This window comes from Crocodylus siamensis, chromosome 8 (assembly GCF_052110815.1).
Source record: "Crocodylus siamensis isolate JL-2025a chromosome 8, ASM5211081v1, whole genome shotgun sequence".
Taxonomy (NCBI): domain Eukaryota; kingdom Metazoa; phylum Chordata; order Crocodylia; family Crocodylidae; genus Crocodylus; species Crocodylus siamensis.
The window spans coordinates 40,690,746-40,708,865 of NC_143402.1; the positions used below are offsets into that span (position 1 = coordinate 40,690,746).

Genomic DNA, 18,120 nt, shown 5'->3' on the forward strand with positions numbered 1-18,120 from the left:
GGGAAAAAGTAACACCCCTGTTGTGATACCATGTATCTTCACTATAGTATTAAGCCCCTTTCCCATCATAATGCTACAAAAGACCCAAAGCAGTGTCAGGGAAATGTAATTCTCATCACCAGGGATCCTGGTTTTCTCTGATTAAAAATAGCAAATCCTCTGATTAAAAACCCCAAATCCATTATTAAAATTAAAGGCCCTCCACAGCTGCCCCGCCCCAGTGCTGCTGGTGCCCTTCACTCCCCCCCCCACAAAGCCTCTTCAGCCCTCCTGATGACCCTCATTTGCCCACAACAGCCCCCTGCCCCACACATGCAGGCACAGACATGCATGCACAGACACTGACATTCACCCCAGTAGGTAAGTGTGTATGGGGGGGAAGGGGTGTGGCAGGGAAAGGGAAGGTGCTGGGGGGGTAGATCAAGAAGGCGGGGGGAGTGTGGCCCTGTGCCTGCTCCCAGGAGCAGTGCCAAGGAGTGAGGGCATGGATGCCCCTCTGCAGACCGCACACAAGCCAGCTGGCCTGATGGGGGGGTCCATACACGGTGGCACCACTGCAACTCTGTCGCTGCACCCTGCGCTGCCTTCCCACTGCTGTCCGCATGGCTTTGTGGACAAGCAGTGTGGGAGGTGGCAGTGGTAGCACAGTGGTGGCCACTGCATGCAAGCCCCCACCTCCCTCACCCACTGGCCAGCCAGCACAGGAGCTGCACCACCGCACCATCTCCCGCTGCACAGCTCCGCAGCAGTGCAGGGCCAGGGATGCAGTGGGGGGCACGCAGCCACCACCACTGCTGCTTGCCTGTGGAGCTGTGCCTGCATGGAGGCAGCCACTGCCTGTGAGCCTCCCTGTCCACAAGCAAGGCTCTAAAGACAAGTGGCAGCAATGATGCAAGGTGATGGTGGCCACTATGTGCGAAACACCCCTGCTCCCGCTGACCAGCTGGGCAGCATGCAGCTGCCGCCACCACCACCATCCTGCGGCACTGCTGCCGCTTGTCTAAGGAACCATGCCTACAGATTGCGGGGGGGGGGGTCACACGTGGCAGCCATTGTCGCCACCACGTCGCCCCTGGCCCTGCTCCTGAGAGCAGGCTGAGGTAGGGGGCAAGGAGGCGCTGCAATGTGCCATCTGGGGCTGGAGGCACCCAGCACGTCCTCTGCTCCCTCAGCCCCCAGCCACATCCCCCCCCCCAGCCCTGCCCCACAACCCCCACTTACCTCTAGGTTTCAGGGACGAGGGGACAGCCTGAGCCCAGCCTTGGCTAACTCAGAGGCTCAAGTCCTGCCCTTCCCCCTCTTCCTCTCCCTCTGAGCAGGACTGGGGGTTTCCCACCCTTTCTGCAATCAGCTCTTGCAGGCTGGAGCTGTGCTAGCCTGCAAGTGCTCTTTGCAAAAGTGGAGAATCCATGGATTTCTCTGCTAAAAGGGGAAATCCGCACTTTCTCCAATAAAAACAGGGAATCCATGGTTTTCTCCGTTTTTCTGTGGGATACAGAAAACATGGATCCCTGCTCATCACACTGTTGTGAAGTAACAGTACTGCAACTGTGGAAGCAGGACAAGCTGAGGGAAATCAAGTCTGACATAGAAGCCCCCGCTGGTGTCCTTCACATAGCGAATACTCAAAAAAGCCAGGATACTGACTGCTGCCTTAGTCACAGGTTTAAAGCATGGTGCTGTGCAACATGAAGGGCCAGTCTGGCAGTGGAGTAATAGATACCATATACAAAGCACAGGTTAGGGTCATTTCACTTTCACAGGCTACTGGGGCCCTGGTGATGCTGAGTGTGCAGTAATTTTGGGAGTCCTTCTCATTGCTCAGCCTGTAGACTGAAGGCACAGCTCTGGGTGGAACCACACCTGAATCTGAGATACAGTGTGGAGAAAAGAGGGCAGGGAGCAATATGGAGGACCAGACATGAAAGAGGAAGGCATCCCTCCCATCACCCCTTCCCATTCCTGGATGACCCCTTCCCCATACACACACACAAACACCTTCAGTAGCCACCTGAAATAATATCTTTTTACCACCCATCCAGCTCCCTCCGAACTCCCATAGGTTTCATGGGATATCTTCTGTCTGTCATGTGAGTTGGAGAGTCCAATATATGCACTGATGGACTTGGATTTTTTTTTTGTCGGAAATATAAAGTGTGTGTGTGTGTGTGTGTGTGTGTGTGTGTGTCTGTGTTATTGGGGGGGCATCCTTGAAAAATGGGAGATGTGACAGATTGGAAAAGGGTGGAATTCCCTGCCTCATGGCAGGAGGTAGAATAACTGCTTCCAACTAGCTACTGAGCAGGGGGCACCTCTACAGCATGGCAGTGGATGAAGGAAAACACATCTGCAGGTTTGCTCCCAAGCTCCCTGTGGATCTGTTAGGATGACACTAGAAGTGTGAGGTGCTCTTTGCCTTGTCCAGGCCATCAGGTGTAGGAAAAGTTCTACTGTCTTGAATAAACCAGAGTTGGAAGGTTTCTAAACCCTCATGCTGCAAGGCAGAAGCCAGCCCCTAAATGTAGAGGTTAGGTAAAACCTACCCCCATCAGGAAGTTTGTTCCCATGAACCAACTGCTAGAGGCCACTGTCAGAAACAGGATATTAGTAGGTCTTGATCCAGGAGGGGCTTGGGGCCAGGGGCTGCAGGGCCCCACTGGGGAGCAAGACGGGGCTGTGGATGGCTTGTCTGGGGGAGGGCTGCTGCCCTCTATGCAGGCGAGAAGACCCTCACATGGATCTCTGATCTCAGTCATGCGGGGTCGTGGGGCAGGGAAGAAGCGCAGAGCTGTGAACAAGCCAGCAGGTCCCTACCATATGACTCGGCTCCACAGGGAGGAGAGAGCTGCACTGAGGGTCTCCTCACCATTCCTGCCTGCCCCACATTGCCCTAGCAGACCTGCATCACTGGGGCAGTGCTGGTGGGTAGCGGCAGCAAGGAGACCCCTGGCGCAGATCTCTGCTCCCTGCAGAGCTGAGTTGCACTGCAGGGCGGCAGTGTACAGCTGTTTCCCTGCAAGCCCAGGTCCAAAACTCCAAAATTTTCCGAAATGTTTCAGATAGCTCATTTCATTTTAGAGATGTTTCTGAGACTTCCATTTTGATTCCAATTTGGTGTTTCAGGCACCAAAATGGCCCAAAACACCTTTGAAACAAAACGGCTGCTGAAATTTTGCACAGCCCTAGAGGGCTATTTTAATGTTAAACAGATAAGCCACCCAAGCATAGATTCAAGGTTCTGCCCTTATTCCTCCCCTTTCCCAGGAAGAAATACTTCCCAGGAAGCTGATTGCTTATGCTTTACCTAGAGAGATGGGGCTTGGGTTTTACTTAAATTTGTTATACACAGATCTATAGCTGATAAGGAGACTGTGGTGTCAGTACTCGTTGAGTGGGTAAATCCACTGCATAAATAGCCAACAACTGGCAGCATTACAATATTTAAAACCCCCAAATTCACAGTCTTTTGGGTCAGAATCTGAGCTTCTGTCACATTCTAGAAAGCAAAAAATAATCTCTTTGTGTGATGCTGTCTCTCCCTCCTGAGGGAACTCCTGGATTCTCCCTGTCATTTTCCAAAAGCCATCAAGAATTCTCCTTGAAGACTTTGTAGAAATACCATCATCCTCATTAGCCCTTGGCTTACAGAGACACTCGTGTATTTTGTTTGCTCTTTGGTGTTTTCTCTGTGAGTTTACCTGCCTGTTTCAAATGTCCAAGGCAGTGATCAATCGGTTCCAGTAGGCAAAGCACTCCCATTCCAATCCATCCACTCCCTGCAAAAACACCACCATCCCTCCCACCTCCCCAAAAGAACCCTTTCCAAGCCAGCAGGGGTTAATGTTGTCAGCCATAACGTCACGATACCAGTTTGCCCGTAGATTTTTTCCTCCCCAATCTATGAACTCCCTCTCTCCTCCCCTTCTCTTGTGACTTTGCAATGAGCAGAAAAACTCTACAGGAGCTGCAGCAACAGCATTAAGGAGACATGCAGTTCTCTTTTTGAAAGCAGTTTTTTCTGCATACAGAATTTTATCATTATTTTGATTTTTTGTTTTCCCATTCTTTCATTTTTTTTAATCCTTTCAAAAGATCCATCCAAGTCATAAGAATCAGGATGCAATGAAATAAAATAAAACCAAAATAGCACCTTAAGGCTGGAAAATCTTCCTTGGAAAAGAAAAAAAGGGGAGGGGGGATCAGAGCAGTAAAGGCTAGGTAAAATCCAGAATAAAATTGCATTGCTAGATAAGTCTCCCCCTCCCTCGTGCCTCCCCCCCCACCCTTTCTCCTCCTCCTCTTCTTCTGAAGGTGGATGGCAGGAGCCATGCAACATCTGCAGAACTGGATGGCAAAATAGCAGGGAGGAAAATAATCCAAGTGGAGAGAGTTCAGGGGCGAAGGGGTTCTTTTTTTTTTCTTTTTTTTTTTTAATCTGTGAGATTTGATTCCACACTTTGCTTAGTCCATTTTGGGAGCTTTTTATTTTTCTCTCTCTTGGGATTTTCTCCATTGCCAGAGGATGTCTCTTGTTGAGAGGATGCTTAAAGGAAGAAGAGGCGAATTCTTTGACTGGCACTGAAGGAGGGGGGGATATTTTTCCCCCATATATATATATTTTTTTTTTTATTTTTTTTAATTATTATTCATTCATGTGGGTCTTTTAAGGAAATTATTCATTTTAATTTTTGGTTTTTCTTTTTCTTTTTCCTTTTTTTTTTGGAGGGGGATTTCAGAAGATCCGTCCTCCCCTCCCCTCCCTTCCCCTCCCCTCCCAATTTTTTTTCTTCCATCGTGTTTGTGGAAATGTGGAGATTCCAGGCAGACAGATTGAGTGGAATTGTCTCTGCTTTAGCAGCTCTTTGTCTAGCCTGCTTTGCGCAAAGGTAAGATCTCATTTCCCGGGTTCAGGGACAAGAGCAGGGGGAAGCCCGTGTCTGGCTTGTTTTGGTGTGTGAGGGGGTCTTCCCCCCCCCACTTGCTTTCCTGATGCCTGGCGGTGTTATTGCCTAGGCTATTGCATTTTAGTGGGAGGATGGGTGCTCATGCATGAAATCTGGAGCAAGCTTTCTGCAGACGGAGCTCACCTCTCAGCCCGTATGCAGCCAATCTGTCACTACGCGAAACTGGATTAGGAGAAATTAAACACCATTAAAGCTGGGAAATGTAATGGTGTCCAGTGAGTAAAGATGAACTGAACCTAGGCACTGATGTGCACACATGCCAATGCGTCCACACAAACAGCCTGGCATAGCCCTGCATGCATCTATACACACACTGCACATTCAGCCACACTCAGACATCTCCATGCATGTGTTCATTTACATATACGCTCCCCTCTGTAATGTGCAGTACAGATGCAGTACATTCATCCACACTGCGTACAGACATATGTAGGGCATGTACACATGCAAATGAACCATGCCTCTATCAGTCCAAAACATGCATCTATGCATTATACATGAAACACCATAATATATAGGCATGGCATGTGTCTATGGATGCATATGTATTAATGCCTGGTGTACTCACGTGCAAATATGACCACTGATATGACTGAAGCACGCAGAGATGCATATATCTATAGATGCTCGCACTTCCATACTGGAATTGATGTTCAAGGTATATCTCTCCATACATGCATATATATTTTCCTGCAGCATATGTGCAGAAGTAAAATGTATATGTACTCCCCCCACCATCAGTTCACACAAAAGTGCATGTGTATTTACAACCTGTGCTCCCTCTATTAGTGTCAGTGCATGAATATACATGTATATGTACTTACACATCCATGTTTATCTAACATTGTGTTACAAGCAAACATGTAGAGACCCATGTTCACAAATACAGATACGTATATACAAAGGTTTATGTTTCTACTTTCATGCCAAAGCACATATACACACAGTAACGCATATGTGCATATACACAGGTCTATGCCACCCCCTCATGTCAATTTTCCAATGGTATGGAAAGCATGTGTAAAAAGTTATATTTACACATACTGAAAATTCAGATGTGCACACAGGCATGTGGATGTATATACCACCTGCCCATACATGTCCATGAACATTTGTTTATATCTGCCCATTTACAGACTTGTGCACATGCTGAACACACATACCATATATGCACCTTTGAAACTAAATGCAGACAAGTGACTTATACTTACTTTTGTACACATACATATTCACCCTCATTAATTATTCAGCATGATGCGCATACACACGGGCTATGCATACACATACAGAACACATGTACACTCACTAAGGTTCACATATGCAGTATTCAAAGAGACAACTCAGACATTCAGTATATATGATCTGTCATGCATAAAGACTTTTGTCCACAAGGATTATAAGCTAACATACCAATACTTATAAATTCCTATGTAACTACAGGGACTGTTGGTTCAGCAATAGGAGGATGGCCTTATGATTCAGACACAGACCTGAGAGTCACAACAGAGACGTTGGCCCTATTTTTATTCCCACAGAATACAAGTAACTCCCATTGACTTCTGTAGGAGTTGCTTTTAGTGAGGACAGGACATCAGCATTTATATTTCAAATTCTATCATGGGCTTCACGCATGACTTTAGGCATATAATATTCTCTTTGCCTCAGTTTCTCTCTCTGTAAAATGGAAATAATGATACTTCCTCACTTCACTGCTTGGTGTAGGGCTAAATTAATACCTTTGATATCCTTACAAAAGGGCTTGTTGTATTATGCATTTACTGTTATATGGATATGTTAAACCTATGAACTCAGCTACCCATGGATACCGTGCACATGTATTCAGGCACAAATTCCAAATATTACCATACATGAACAAATACACATACAGAAACACAGGGATCCATGTGTGCTTGTTGTCGTTGTCTATATCCATAAAAAGTACATATGGATGTTCAGACAGAAACTGTATATGAAAAGAAACATTTTGTACATATGTCCATGTTTGCCTTTACAGGGTACAATAAAACAGTTCATATTAAGTTACAAATAAAAACAGTTTTATTATTAATTTATCCACCAGCATCTGTACCAGTTTATCCATGGTCTAAACTCTGATGCCCAGAGATGTTTTGCCTTACATTCACACATGCATTGATGCACCCATCATTCATGTATCCAGATACAGAATACTTGCATATACTGTTCAGTGGACCTGGTTCCTCTATTTAGATCCATTCACTTAATCTATACATCTGTGCATTCCCAAACTCATGTAACCACATATAAATATATGTACCTATGTATCTATACATCTAGATTGTCAGTATTCAACAATTTATGTAGCCACATCAATTGAAATGTGGACCTGAATCTGGAGATGCCCAGCTATATGCAGATCTGTGTCCATGTCACATGCAGCTACACACACTAACTCAAGATTGCTCATAAACATACAGGCTCATGTCTTCGTGTTGGAAATCCATATATAGAGATCACAACCAGAGGAGTACATAAACATTTGTGTGTTCCAGAGCATGTGGACATGTCAACACAAATCCCCATGTCCAGTGAGACATGAAGCTTGGCTGGCAGGGGTAGTGTTGTGTTGCAGCTTTCCATCCTGAATTGGCTTAATGTGGGAGGCAGTGTGGATAGGAGGATGCGTCTTTTTCCAAAGACTTGGAGCCTAACTTCTGATTGCAAAGAATGTTATTAGAGTCTAGAAAATAGTGGGGACAGAGCAGACACTGTGGGTGGATTTGGGCTGGAGGCTCATTTTTAGCTACTTCTTGCCTCTAGCTTCTTCACTCTGGCTCTTTGTGAGCCTCCAGGAATATTTATAGCAGGAGACCCCTCCCTCTTGTATAACTGGAAGGAACTGGAACACCAATAAGGATGGAGACCACCCAGCCTCCAGATGAAAAACAGAGGGCTTGGTAGGAAAAAGATAATTATCCAAGCATACTAAGGCAAAGATGAATTCTGCCTCACTCTGTCTGTGTCTGCATTACTAAGACCACGTTAGAAGCTGTTCTGATACAATGGTAAAACATTTATTGTTAAAGGCCAGAGATCAGATACATGTTATATTTGGAGGAAAGGGTGGGTTTTTTTTCCAATTTTGTGTGCAAATAACACGAGGGAACTTTTGGGTGCACAGTATGGGGAAGGGAGATAGCATTTGTGGGGATTGAGCAATGGGGAACAAACTGTTTATCTAGGTGTGATGAGTCTGTGTTTGTATCTAGGATGCGTGAGAAGGTGCACAGTGTCTTGGACAGTAAGTGTGTGATACAAGAGAGAGGTTGCACTTGTGGGAGTCTTGTGCATACGTACATGTACTGAGGAGGGTAGTTTTGTGAACACAGTAGTATGTTCAAGAAACTGAGTGTACGTGAATGCAGTGTGGAAGCTGTGCATGTGTATGATAAAGCTTGGATGTCTGTACAGAGTGAACGTGTGCACACAGCTGTGTGTGTTGGTTGGGAGGGGGAGGAACTGAATCTCCATTTTCTCAGGAAAGAAGGATGTGTATCTGTAGTGGGTATGTGCATGAAAGAGTGTGCAATTTGGGAAATGTGTGCCTTATAAGAAAGAGAATGAGTATCGAAAGGGCCATTCCAGTGAAGAGTTCAGCGTGTTACTGCCTGTAGGGATGGCCCTTTGGATTTTCTGATTATGTGGGTATCCCAACAGCTTGGGACCCCAAGCAGACCTGTTGTTCCCATATCTATGTGCAGTAAAACAAGAATGAGAATGTTTATGTACTAGCAATAGCAAATGTGTCTAGGAGACAGAAGAATGTGTTTGTGAGACGAAAAGTATATGTGTATGTGTTCAGCTTGTGAGGCAGGGAGTGTGTGTGTGTGTGTGTGTGTGAAACACTCACCAGTGTACACTAGAGACAGCATTTGTGTTAGCCCTTTGACCAGGACTCCTGTGTGTCTCCTGTGGCAAAGATGATGACCAGGATTTCTGTGTTTCAGCCAATCCACTGGGAATATATCTGTGGTGAAAGAGATTGTGGACAAATTGCTGAAAGGATATGACGTCCGCCTGAGACCTGATTTTGGAGGTATGGTTATCCACATTCTTTTGCTTGCTGGGCACTGGGGTAGTCTGTAAGTCAAGCAAAATGGAGCAGAGGCACAGGAGGCCGGCTGCTCCGTATGTCAGTGCTACCTGTTCAGATGCTAGCAACATGCATCAACCCAAGAGGCTTTTCCTTCTCCATACTCACTAGCTGTCTTCCTCTGCTTTTTCTTTGCCTTCCTCATGTGTCTCTTTCAGCTCTCTCTCTTTTGGCCTCCTCTGCCTTTTGTCCCTTGCTTTTCTTGCTCTGTTCTTCTATTTGGGTCCTTCCTTGTACTGTGCCAGCCCTCTCCTGCCCTACTACTTTCCTCTTTCTGTCACATGAATTCTTCCCCTACCCTTTTCTTTCCTTTGCTCCCTGTCTCTCTCTCGCCTCTTCTTTCCTGTTCACGTCCTTGAGTTGCTTGTTCACTAGCTGCTGACCTATGTAATATGATATACAACAGTCAGATAACCTATACTAGTTCAAGTTAAATCACATTTATCATCCATTCACTGTCTGCCAAAAGGTTAAAAACCAACACCCCCACCCTCCGGGGCTTGTAGATTCCTCTGTGTGGCTGACATTTCTGTGGAGGTTGATTCCTTATCCTGGCACATGAGCTTTCTTTTCACTGTACCTTTTGCCATATAGCAGGTGAAGGTAGTCCTGCACAGTCTTCCCTGGCTACTGTTACCAATCTTATCATGAGATTGTTTGGCATTTTGTCCTCCAGATGCTCGGCCAGCTGGTCAGTCAGGTTGCCAGTTTGTCTGTCTGTATTCTGGCTGACGAACTGATACATAAAGCACCTGTTACCTTTATCACTCCTGAATGCTGTTCGCCTCCTAACCCTACAGAGTGAAACATTAATTGCAAAGCTGGTGATCTTGCTGGAATTCAGTAGGGGACGTTTGTATTTGTTGCCTTCTTCCTGCAGGGCTTACTTGTACCCTGTGGGCAAATGGCAAGAAAAAAGGGAAAGGAGGCTCTTTATTTTCACAAGGGTGTCATGAAAGCCCAAACTGAGACAACTAGGGGGAAGACTATGGGGACTGTAAAGGCAGCACCATAATGTTGTGGATTTGGGGGCACTTTTGCCTTTAACTTGCCTTGATGGATTAATTTTGGCAGAGCTTTTCCCTTCCCATAAATGTGAGTTTATACTAGAAGGTCTACAAACTGCAGTGGACAACAGTGATTCCACTGCTTTCCTGGGAACTAAACCAAAGGCCCTTCTAGAGACAACTGCTGAGAAACAGATTCATGCCCTTGGTTCCAAGTGGAAAACAGGCCAGGACTATGCCACTGTTAGTGTGGGGCAGGAATTGCTCGATACAGATGTAATTCAGAACTTGTTGAAGCCTGCGGTACAATTCCTATTGATTTCTATGTGTTTTGGATTAGTCCTCCCCTATCCTAATTTCCTTCTGATCCCTAAGATGTTCATTATCTCTCTGTCAGCTTTCTCAGATTTCCCTCAATCTCTCACAGACCAGTTCTTATCCACCCGCTGCCACCCCTATTTCCTGCACCACATTACGGGCCTAAAACTCTAATCAATCCTCCCCACCACGGACCTCTCCCCACACACCTCTTTCTCTCACAGCCCATCATAGTTCCTTTCTCCCATCAGTAGTAATAGAATGGGGGGTTTCTGAAGGGCAAGCATAGTACAAAGAGCTGTTAAAATGAGGGCACTGAGGAGGGCTTGAGCAGGAAAACTGTATAAAAAGTCCTTCATGGTGCAAAGTGGTGCATCTTGGATTTAAATTCAATGCAGCTGAATACAGCTTCTGAAGGGTAGCAGCACTCAGCAAGCAAGTGGGCAGTAATGAAACCACTTTGGAGCTAGAATATGGTAGGATTTGATTAAAAGTGTCTGTCAGGGAAACTCAAAACAGCCCTATTAGCTGACCGACCCCCAAACACAGAAATTGGTGCAGTCACATTTTATGAGTGGAGAAATGCAGATATGACATAAAACTGCAAGGAAGCCATATAGTGAGCTCTTGTGATGGTTATGACACAGTAAAACAGTAGGTGATCCAGCTCTGCACAGCTTGAATTGATGGAGGGAGGGGAGACAGAGACTGGTGGTGATTGTGGGGGACTGACTATCCCATCTCCCTGTGGTGCATACTAAAAGGGACAGGGGACTTGGTGTCATCAATGTGATCTGCTGGAAGACAGATCTGTTCCAGGTGCCTTGTCTCATTCGAGTATCTGTCCTAATGGCAGGCAGGACAGATCTGTATCCTTCCATACTCACTCAGAAAGATTAGGCTTGGGCTAGGTGCAAGAACTGCTAGGTGACACCATATTATAGGGTGTGTAAGATAGAAGCATGGCCTGGGGGACCATAATGGCCCATCTGACCTAAAAATCTATGAATTTACATAAATGTGCCTGATTCTTAACCTAACTGCATTTTTGGTATTAATTGCAGTTTCATAACTACAGCAGAGAATGGAACCCTCACTCTGTGCATTGAAGTGCTGCTTTTCCAGGCTTTATTTTAAAAGAAGCAGCCTCTTTCTTTTCCCTGTTTTTAAGGGAAAGGGGTAAGATTAATAGCAGTAGCAACTGGAGCCTTCTGTGCCTCCGCAGAGGAGGTACAGCATGAGCAGGCAGTGGTGCCCTCTCCCACTCGGTCTTTCTTGGTGTGCCTGAGCCTCCAAAACTGACAGGGAGTGCTCTGGACAGCGCAGTCCCGCAGTGTTGTCAACAGAAGAGTGGATTCTAATGGTAGAAACCGGCTGGAGCGCAGCACCGCGGATGGATCACCAAACAGGCAGAAGATGGCTGTTTATAACGTTTCAGTCATTATAAATGGGGGGGTAGACCTACATTCATTATCTGTGGATAAAAGTCTCCCTGCACCAGCAGCTGTCTCTCAAGCTCTCTGAGTCTCTGAGACATTGGGCCAAATCCATTTCAGCGTTAATTCCACTGAGGCGAAGGGAATCACACCCCAGGGGACAGATGTGGTCTGCTGTGTTTTCTGGCTCATTCACATCCCTGCCATAGAGCGAGTAAGGTTTCCACCCTGTGCCATAAATAGTAGGTGCAGCTGGAAAATCACACTTTGGGAAAGACCCAAGAAGCTGTCTGTGTGCACGGCTTCTCTCTCTTGGGGATATGAAGGAGCCAGAGAAAATGCCACAGAGCCCAGGCTCACCAGCAGAGCAGCCCAAAAGGTTTTGCTCATCCCTAGGACTGACAGCTGCCCAGATCTGACTCCATGCACCATTGTAGGCACAATGTCCAGCCCTTTCTCATTCCCATGGTTGCCTTGCATGCAATGTTTCACTCAGAGTGGCTGTGGCTGTCATCCGAGGTGACTGTACACTTGGCAGTGACAACAGCTTATGATGCATGGTGTTGTCTGTTACAGTGTGCTGCTTCCCATGCTCACATGCCTCCTCCTGCTTCTACAGGGGACACACTACTGAAACAATAAGAAAATCTAGTCTTACCTCTGCCTGTGTTACGAACTGGTAATAAGACTCCGTGAAGCAATGTCCCTTGGTCACAAACACTTGGTTTCACTTCTCTGGCCCTTTCTCCTGTTCCTGTTCCTGTTCCACCCCAGGGACAATACAGGGAATTGAGTTCCAGCCCAGGGGTGCTGAATGAGCTAATGGATTGTATGCAAGCTGCCTGGGAAGCATATCTGTCCCATAGGGGAGTGGATGGTCCCTCTTCACCAGGCTGTATGGTGTACCTTGCGAAGGGACATTATGGGGACTAAGTTAGAGGTAAATTAAAGGGGCCACCTATTACAAAAAGTTTGAATGCCAAACAGTGCTGCTTTTCTCCTGTCACATTTACCCTTCTGAAACTGGCTGCCTGTCACTGGAAAAAATCAGCAATGTTTGGCATCATTTCTCTGCCTTTCAGCAGGCACTTACACTAGTGCAAAGTGAGTACAGAACTCTGCCATTATGTTCTATTAGTGCTCTGTGCTTTAGGGTAAATGTCATGCAATGCAAGCAGTGGAGACTTGGGGCCACTGCTCTCTCTCTCTCGGACAGGTTCTTGTATGAGAACAGTAAACTTGCTATAAAATAAAATAGGAGAGTAGGTGTTCTTAGCTTTTTCTTCTTTTTCTTGTTCTCTTTCACATTTCCCCTATTTCTTTCTTGCTCTTTATTTTGTCCCAATCCCCTCTTTTGCTATCAGTTTCTCTACCTACCAGCAATTGTTCCTTCTAGCAGATCCCACTTACCTGCTCATCTCTTCCTGGGAGTGACACAGCTTGCTTTCCACAGAGCAGATGGTGCTTTGGATCATCAAGTGCTGCGGCACAGGACGAGCATGGACTTTGACCCAGTAGTAGGGAGCTGCAACAAGACCCATCAGCCAGAAAAAGACCCTACTTTTCTCTGATCTGGCAGCATTTCTTCTGTCCTGTTATAGATTCATGTCTCCTGATGTTCTCACTCATACACAAAGAACAGTACCATTATTTGCTCTCCATCCTTAAAATATTTCTGTACTCCATCCAACCTATAAATGGTAAAGCTCTCATTATGTACACCTGCTGCACAGACCCAAATTATTCTTCCTTCCCTCTCAGTTTAGACCAAAATCTACCTCCCTCATATCTCCACATCCACTTGTATCTTTCTCTCATTCCCCCTCTACTTCACCTGCTCTCCACACTGCTCAGTTGATCTCAGATAGATAGCTAAGAAAAGTTAGAAAATAGCTCAGTGATAATTCCCTACTTTTCCCTGAGAGGGAATGGCTCCCAATCACATTTCCTCTTAACAACAAGCCCTCCCCATCCCAATAACCCTGCAGAGTCTCTGGCATGTGATGCTTCATCAGATCTTAATGCAGCTTGCTGCTCTCTACCTCTCTCTGAGATAGAAAAATAAATCCAACTAATACCAAAAGGAGGACAGGCCTACTGAGGATTGCAGTTCACTTTTTAATTTCAAGATGCCTTGTTAGCTCTGGGCTGAGCTGAGTGGTTGAGAGTCATTAGACCAATGAGCAGGTTGGCTCTCAGGGGTTCCACAACAGGAGTGACATGTTCATCTGCTGTACTGGACTGTGTAGGAGGGGAGGTGGCTAATGGAAAATCATAGGCCATCCCGACTCTGACCATGCTGCTCAAAAATTGAAAGCCAGGACAGATGGAGCTTGCGAGGAGAGCATGGGCATGATGCAGTAGGCTCCTTAAAGGACATCACATCTTAGGAGCCCAGGTGCTCAATTTCCCTAGCCTGAATGACAGTCATGTTAAGCTGGATGGTCTCTGCCTCATTCTTAGCAGAAGGCTGCACACATCTTACAATGAGTACTAACACACCTGCATTGCAGGTGATCTTAAGTAGCAAAGGGGCACTAAGATATGTGGCGGGTCATGTGGGAACAGCTAGCTAGCTGTGGGATAGGTGGGGAGCCACATTATAAGACAAAGATTTATTGACAGAGTTGTAAAGGAAGGAGAGAGTGCAGTACTGGGAAAGCTGAAGAATATAGGGTACAGGCCAGGGGGGAGGTGCATTAGCAGAGCTCATTCAGACTCGGGGTGGTTCCCAGCTCTGGAAGATCAATGGTGGCAGAGATCACACAGGGATTTAACTGGCATTTGTGTGGGATCCAGCACGCTGTGGCTGAGGTGCACTGATATCACCCTGGCTTCTTAAAGGAGGAGGTATGTTGCAGACCAGCCTGTGGTGCAGTGAATGGGCTGTCCAAGGTTTAGCACTGAATTAATAGGTACTGATGCAGGCCAGGTCCAAGGAGCATTGCAGAGTTGTGCACAGGGGAGCACAGGAAACTTTCAGCTCAGCATCCTGCACTCTGCCTGGCTGTGGATAATGCTCTTAGTTGCTTACTCTCAGACGTATTAACTCCAAGGAAGGAAAAAGCAAATTAAGAAGGTATTGCCCTATGTTAGAGAAGGAGATTCAGAAGATGGTGAGAGGAGCCCTCTTAAGCACAGTGACTCAGCTGATCTCAGTGCATTGGTGCCCAAAACTTCGGGAGTCTTTCAAACAAATGGCCCTGGTTCAAGGAACTGAGGAAGGAAGTATGGCAGGGAGAAGGGGGAGAGAGGAGTGAAGGAGAGGACAGAGGAGAATGGCCTGCCTGGCTTTCCCAGGACAGCTATGCTTTATTAGCAGAAGCCAGGGAAGAGATTTTCATCTTCCCCACCACAAAACCCAGATTCCTTAGGTTTATTATAACTCAGAGATCTTGTGCGCTGTGTTTGAAAGATCAGGTGAAGAGGGAACAACCCTAGGGACAGACATTCGAAAAGCCTGAGCCTGAATCAATTCAACCTTTGCAGGTTAGTCCAATCTGGCTAAGCTAAACCAGTTTTCAGCCATACAGACAATCCCTCTGAACTGAGGAAATGCAGGCATATGCCTGCAGTGGTTCAGGCTGGAAGCTGGGGAGTGCTAAAGCAGCCCTCCCTTCCCTTGCAGAGCTGAGCTGAGGGAAGTGTGGCCAGGTCCCAGCAGGAGGCTTTGATTAGGGTGGGTTGTAAACCCCCAGCCTGCTTTCAGTCCCAAGGTTTCCCCAGCTCACTGCTCAAGGGGTGGGAGTGTTGCCAGCCCCCAGCCCCAGCTAGCACTGAGGCAAAGGGTGGGTGTGCAGTGCATGCATTTGTTGATATAGAGGTTTTCAATCTCCATCCCTGCTTCTGTATACTGTCTGCAGCAAACTGAAAGGCGGGGGGGGGGGGGAGGAGAGGGGCTGATAATAGTGTCTCCCCTATCTCTGTTTATCACCCCATTAAGAAAACAGAGGGACATTACCAGCTATCTGTTGATTCTGCCTGTTTATTAATCATGCACCCAGCATGTGGTCTGCTAGCTAATACACAGATACCTTCTCCACAAGGCAGAGGGGAGGGGGAAATTTAGCAGGGAGTGGTGAGCGGGAGTAAACCTGTTGAATAGCTCCAAAAAGCCTGTCTGCCTCTGTTGTCTCCCACAGCACGGACTGTAGCCAGCACATGGTCTGCTAGCTAATGCTGAGGTGTCCGTAAAGGATGGGCAAAAGCCTGCTTAGCACAGAGTAGGGAGGGGAGGGGGGAAGCAGATGCCTTCAGAGACTGCCAAGCTCCAATGAGGCAGCAGGGGGGAGGGGCCAGGCCTGCTGTGGAGCAGAGAGTGCTGCCCAGCCCAGAGAGCATGCCAGGATGCTGGGAGACATTGGTTTATCTTAAACCAGCAAGGGGTCTGGGACAGACACTGCATAAACCGGTTTAAGCAAAATCAGTTAAGTCTGATACTTCATTCAATCAGGTTTATCTCAAACTGGTTTCAGCCATTTTCAAACTGGTTTATGTACACTGAGCATCTGTTCTGTTGCAGGTTTAAACCAGTTTCTGATCACTTAAAACGGTTTATGTGTAACGTCTGTCACTAGCCCAGAGGTCCTGAGGAAACGAACACTCCTCTCTGCATTTTAAAGGCTGTAAATCCAGCAGCTTCCCCTGCTGTTTTCAGTCCAGTTCTTCCTTAGTGAGAGTATGCTTGAGCCTGGGGTGGGGGAAGCAGACCTTGTATTCTCAGTGAGAGATCAGAGTGGATCTTTCTATTATTTTTCACATCTGCTTTGCATTAGAGATCCAAAAGCTCCTTCCTTGCACAGGCACGTGTGCACACATGCTACCCTTACCCCTTCTGCTTACAGACCCCCAGTGTTCCTCTTGTCTTCACCCTTTCTTCCTACAGACCCAAAGTCCCCTCCCTGTTACAAACAAATACCCCTGTCCTCACTCCCTCCTCTTGCAGACCCAGATTTCTCTCTTCCTAAGCATGTGTGCAGGTGGGCGCACACACATGCATGCACACACAGACTTCACTACTTCTTCCCCCCAGTCCAGATTCCTCAGTTCCCTGATATTGGCTTCTCTAGCTCCAATATATGCTTCTGCCCTCACCCCCTCTTTATCCTCCCTCTCACCTGGCTCTCAATACACACCTTGCACATACCTGCTAGCATTTTATCCTCAGGTGCCTGAAAAGACAAAGTGGATTTTAATAGGCCCATGAATTAAATTTGCAGCCATTCTCTGTAGAAGCTGTGTAACAGCAGCACTTAAAATCTAGAATTGGTGTTGCAGTGAAACATCACCACTAGTTCAAGGGTATGGGTTATGGCAGTGTTGGTCAAAGGACATAGGCAGACAGGAGTCTTTGGGTAAATCCGATATCTTTTATTAGACCAACTCAAATCATTGGAGAAATTCTTCTTAGCAAGCTTTCTGGCACAAACACCCTTTGTCAGGGTGAGGAAGCATCTGTAGATGGTCTGTGCTCTTTCTGGATGGAGTGGTAAAGTAGCCAGAGGCCTGTACATATGCAAGAAAGCCAGTCAGTTAAAATGTAAATTGAGGTGGTCAATAGGTAATAGATAGGTGGGGGAGGGGGGTGGGGAAGGGGGAATGAATCTAGCTGTAGTCAAAGGATGGGAGACAGGAGGGTGGGGGGAAGGGAATGAGACTAGCTGGTAAAAACTGAGGGTTACCTGGGGAGTCAGATGTTAGGAAGGTTATAGCGTGTCATAAATCCAATGTCTGTATTTAGTGCATGATTTTTTTATATCAGTAGATTGATGAAGTAGAGTTCATAAGCTCATCTATGAAAGCCCTGCTTCTGAGAGGTAGTGGCACAGGGTGGTGGGTGGCGGTGTGGGTGGCACCATGTGGTGGTGGCTGCCAGGTGTGAGCCCCCGTCCCACATCTGTGCACAGAGGGGTGCTGTTGCCCTTGCTCCCCGTGAAAGAATCCCATGCCAGCCTCCTCCCTCTCTTTGGGGTTTGTCTGTTCCTCCCCATATGTCTATCAACCTAGTTGCTAGGTAACCACATGGCTGCCTAGGGGATCCCCTAGCGAGACCTCTCTCTGTTGCCAGGTCTATTGTTAAACTTCCTGCCTTTAGCGGGGGAGAGCAGTCCTAAGGCAGTGGTCCCTTCCCAAGGTGAAAGATGATGTTTTTCGAATTGATTGGCCAGCATCAAATAACACCTGTCCCTGACTGAGTACTAGAGGGTGAGGTCAGAGGGGGCTATATAAGAGAAAATCTCTCCAGAAAGAAGACAGGCAGACAT

General features: G+C 46.8%; 1 protein-coding gene across 2 annotated transcripts in view; it reads left to right on the plus strand.

Annotated features, from left to right (window-relative positions):
* Window positions 1–4,806: 4,806 nt before the first annotated feature.
* The window catches only part of LOC149858317 (gamma-aminobutyric acid receptor subunit beta-4), a 125,458-nt gene continuing 112,144 nt past the window's right edge, over window positions 4,807–18,120 (plus strand). For both annotated transcript variants that reach the window (XM_090059578.1, XM_090059579.1), the window contains exons 1-2: window positions 4,807–4,886; window positions 8,951–9,039. In XM_090059578.1, the coding sequence (XP_089915704.1) occupies window positions 4,807–4,886; window positions 8,951–9,039 (169 nt within the window). The remainder of the gene's footprint in view (window positions 4,887–8,950; window positions 9,040–18,120) is intronic.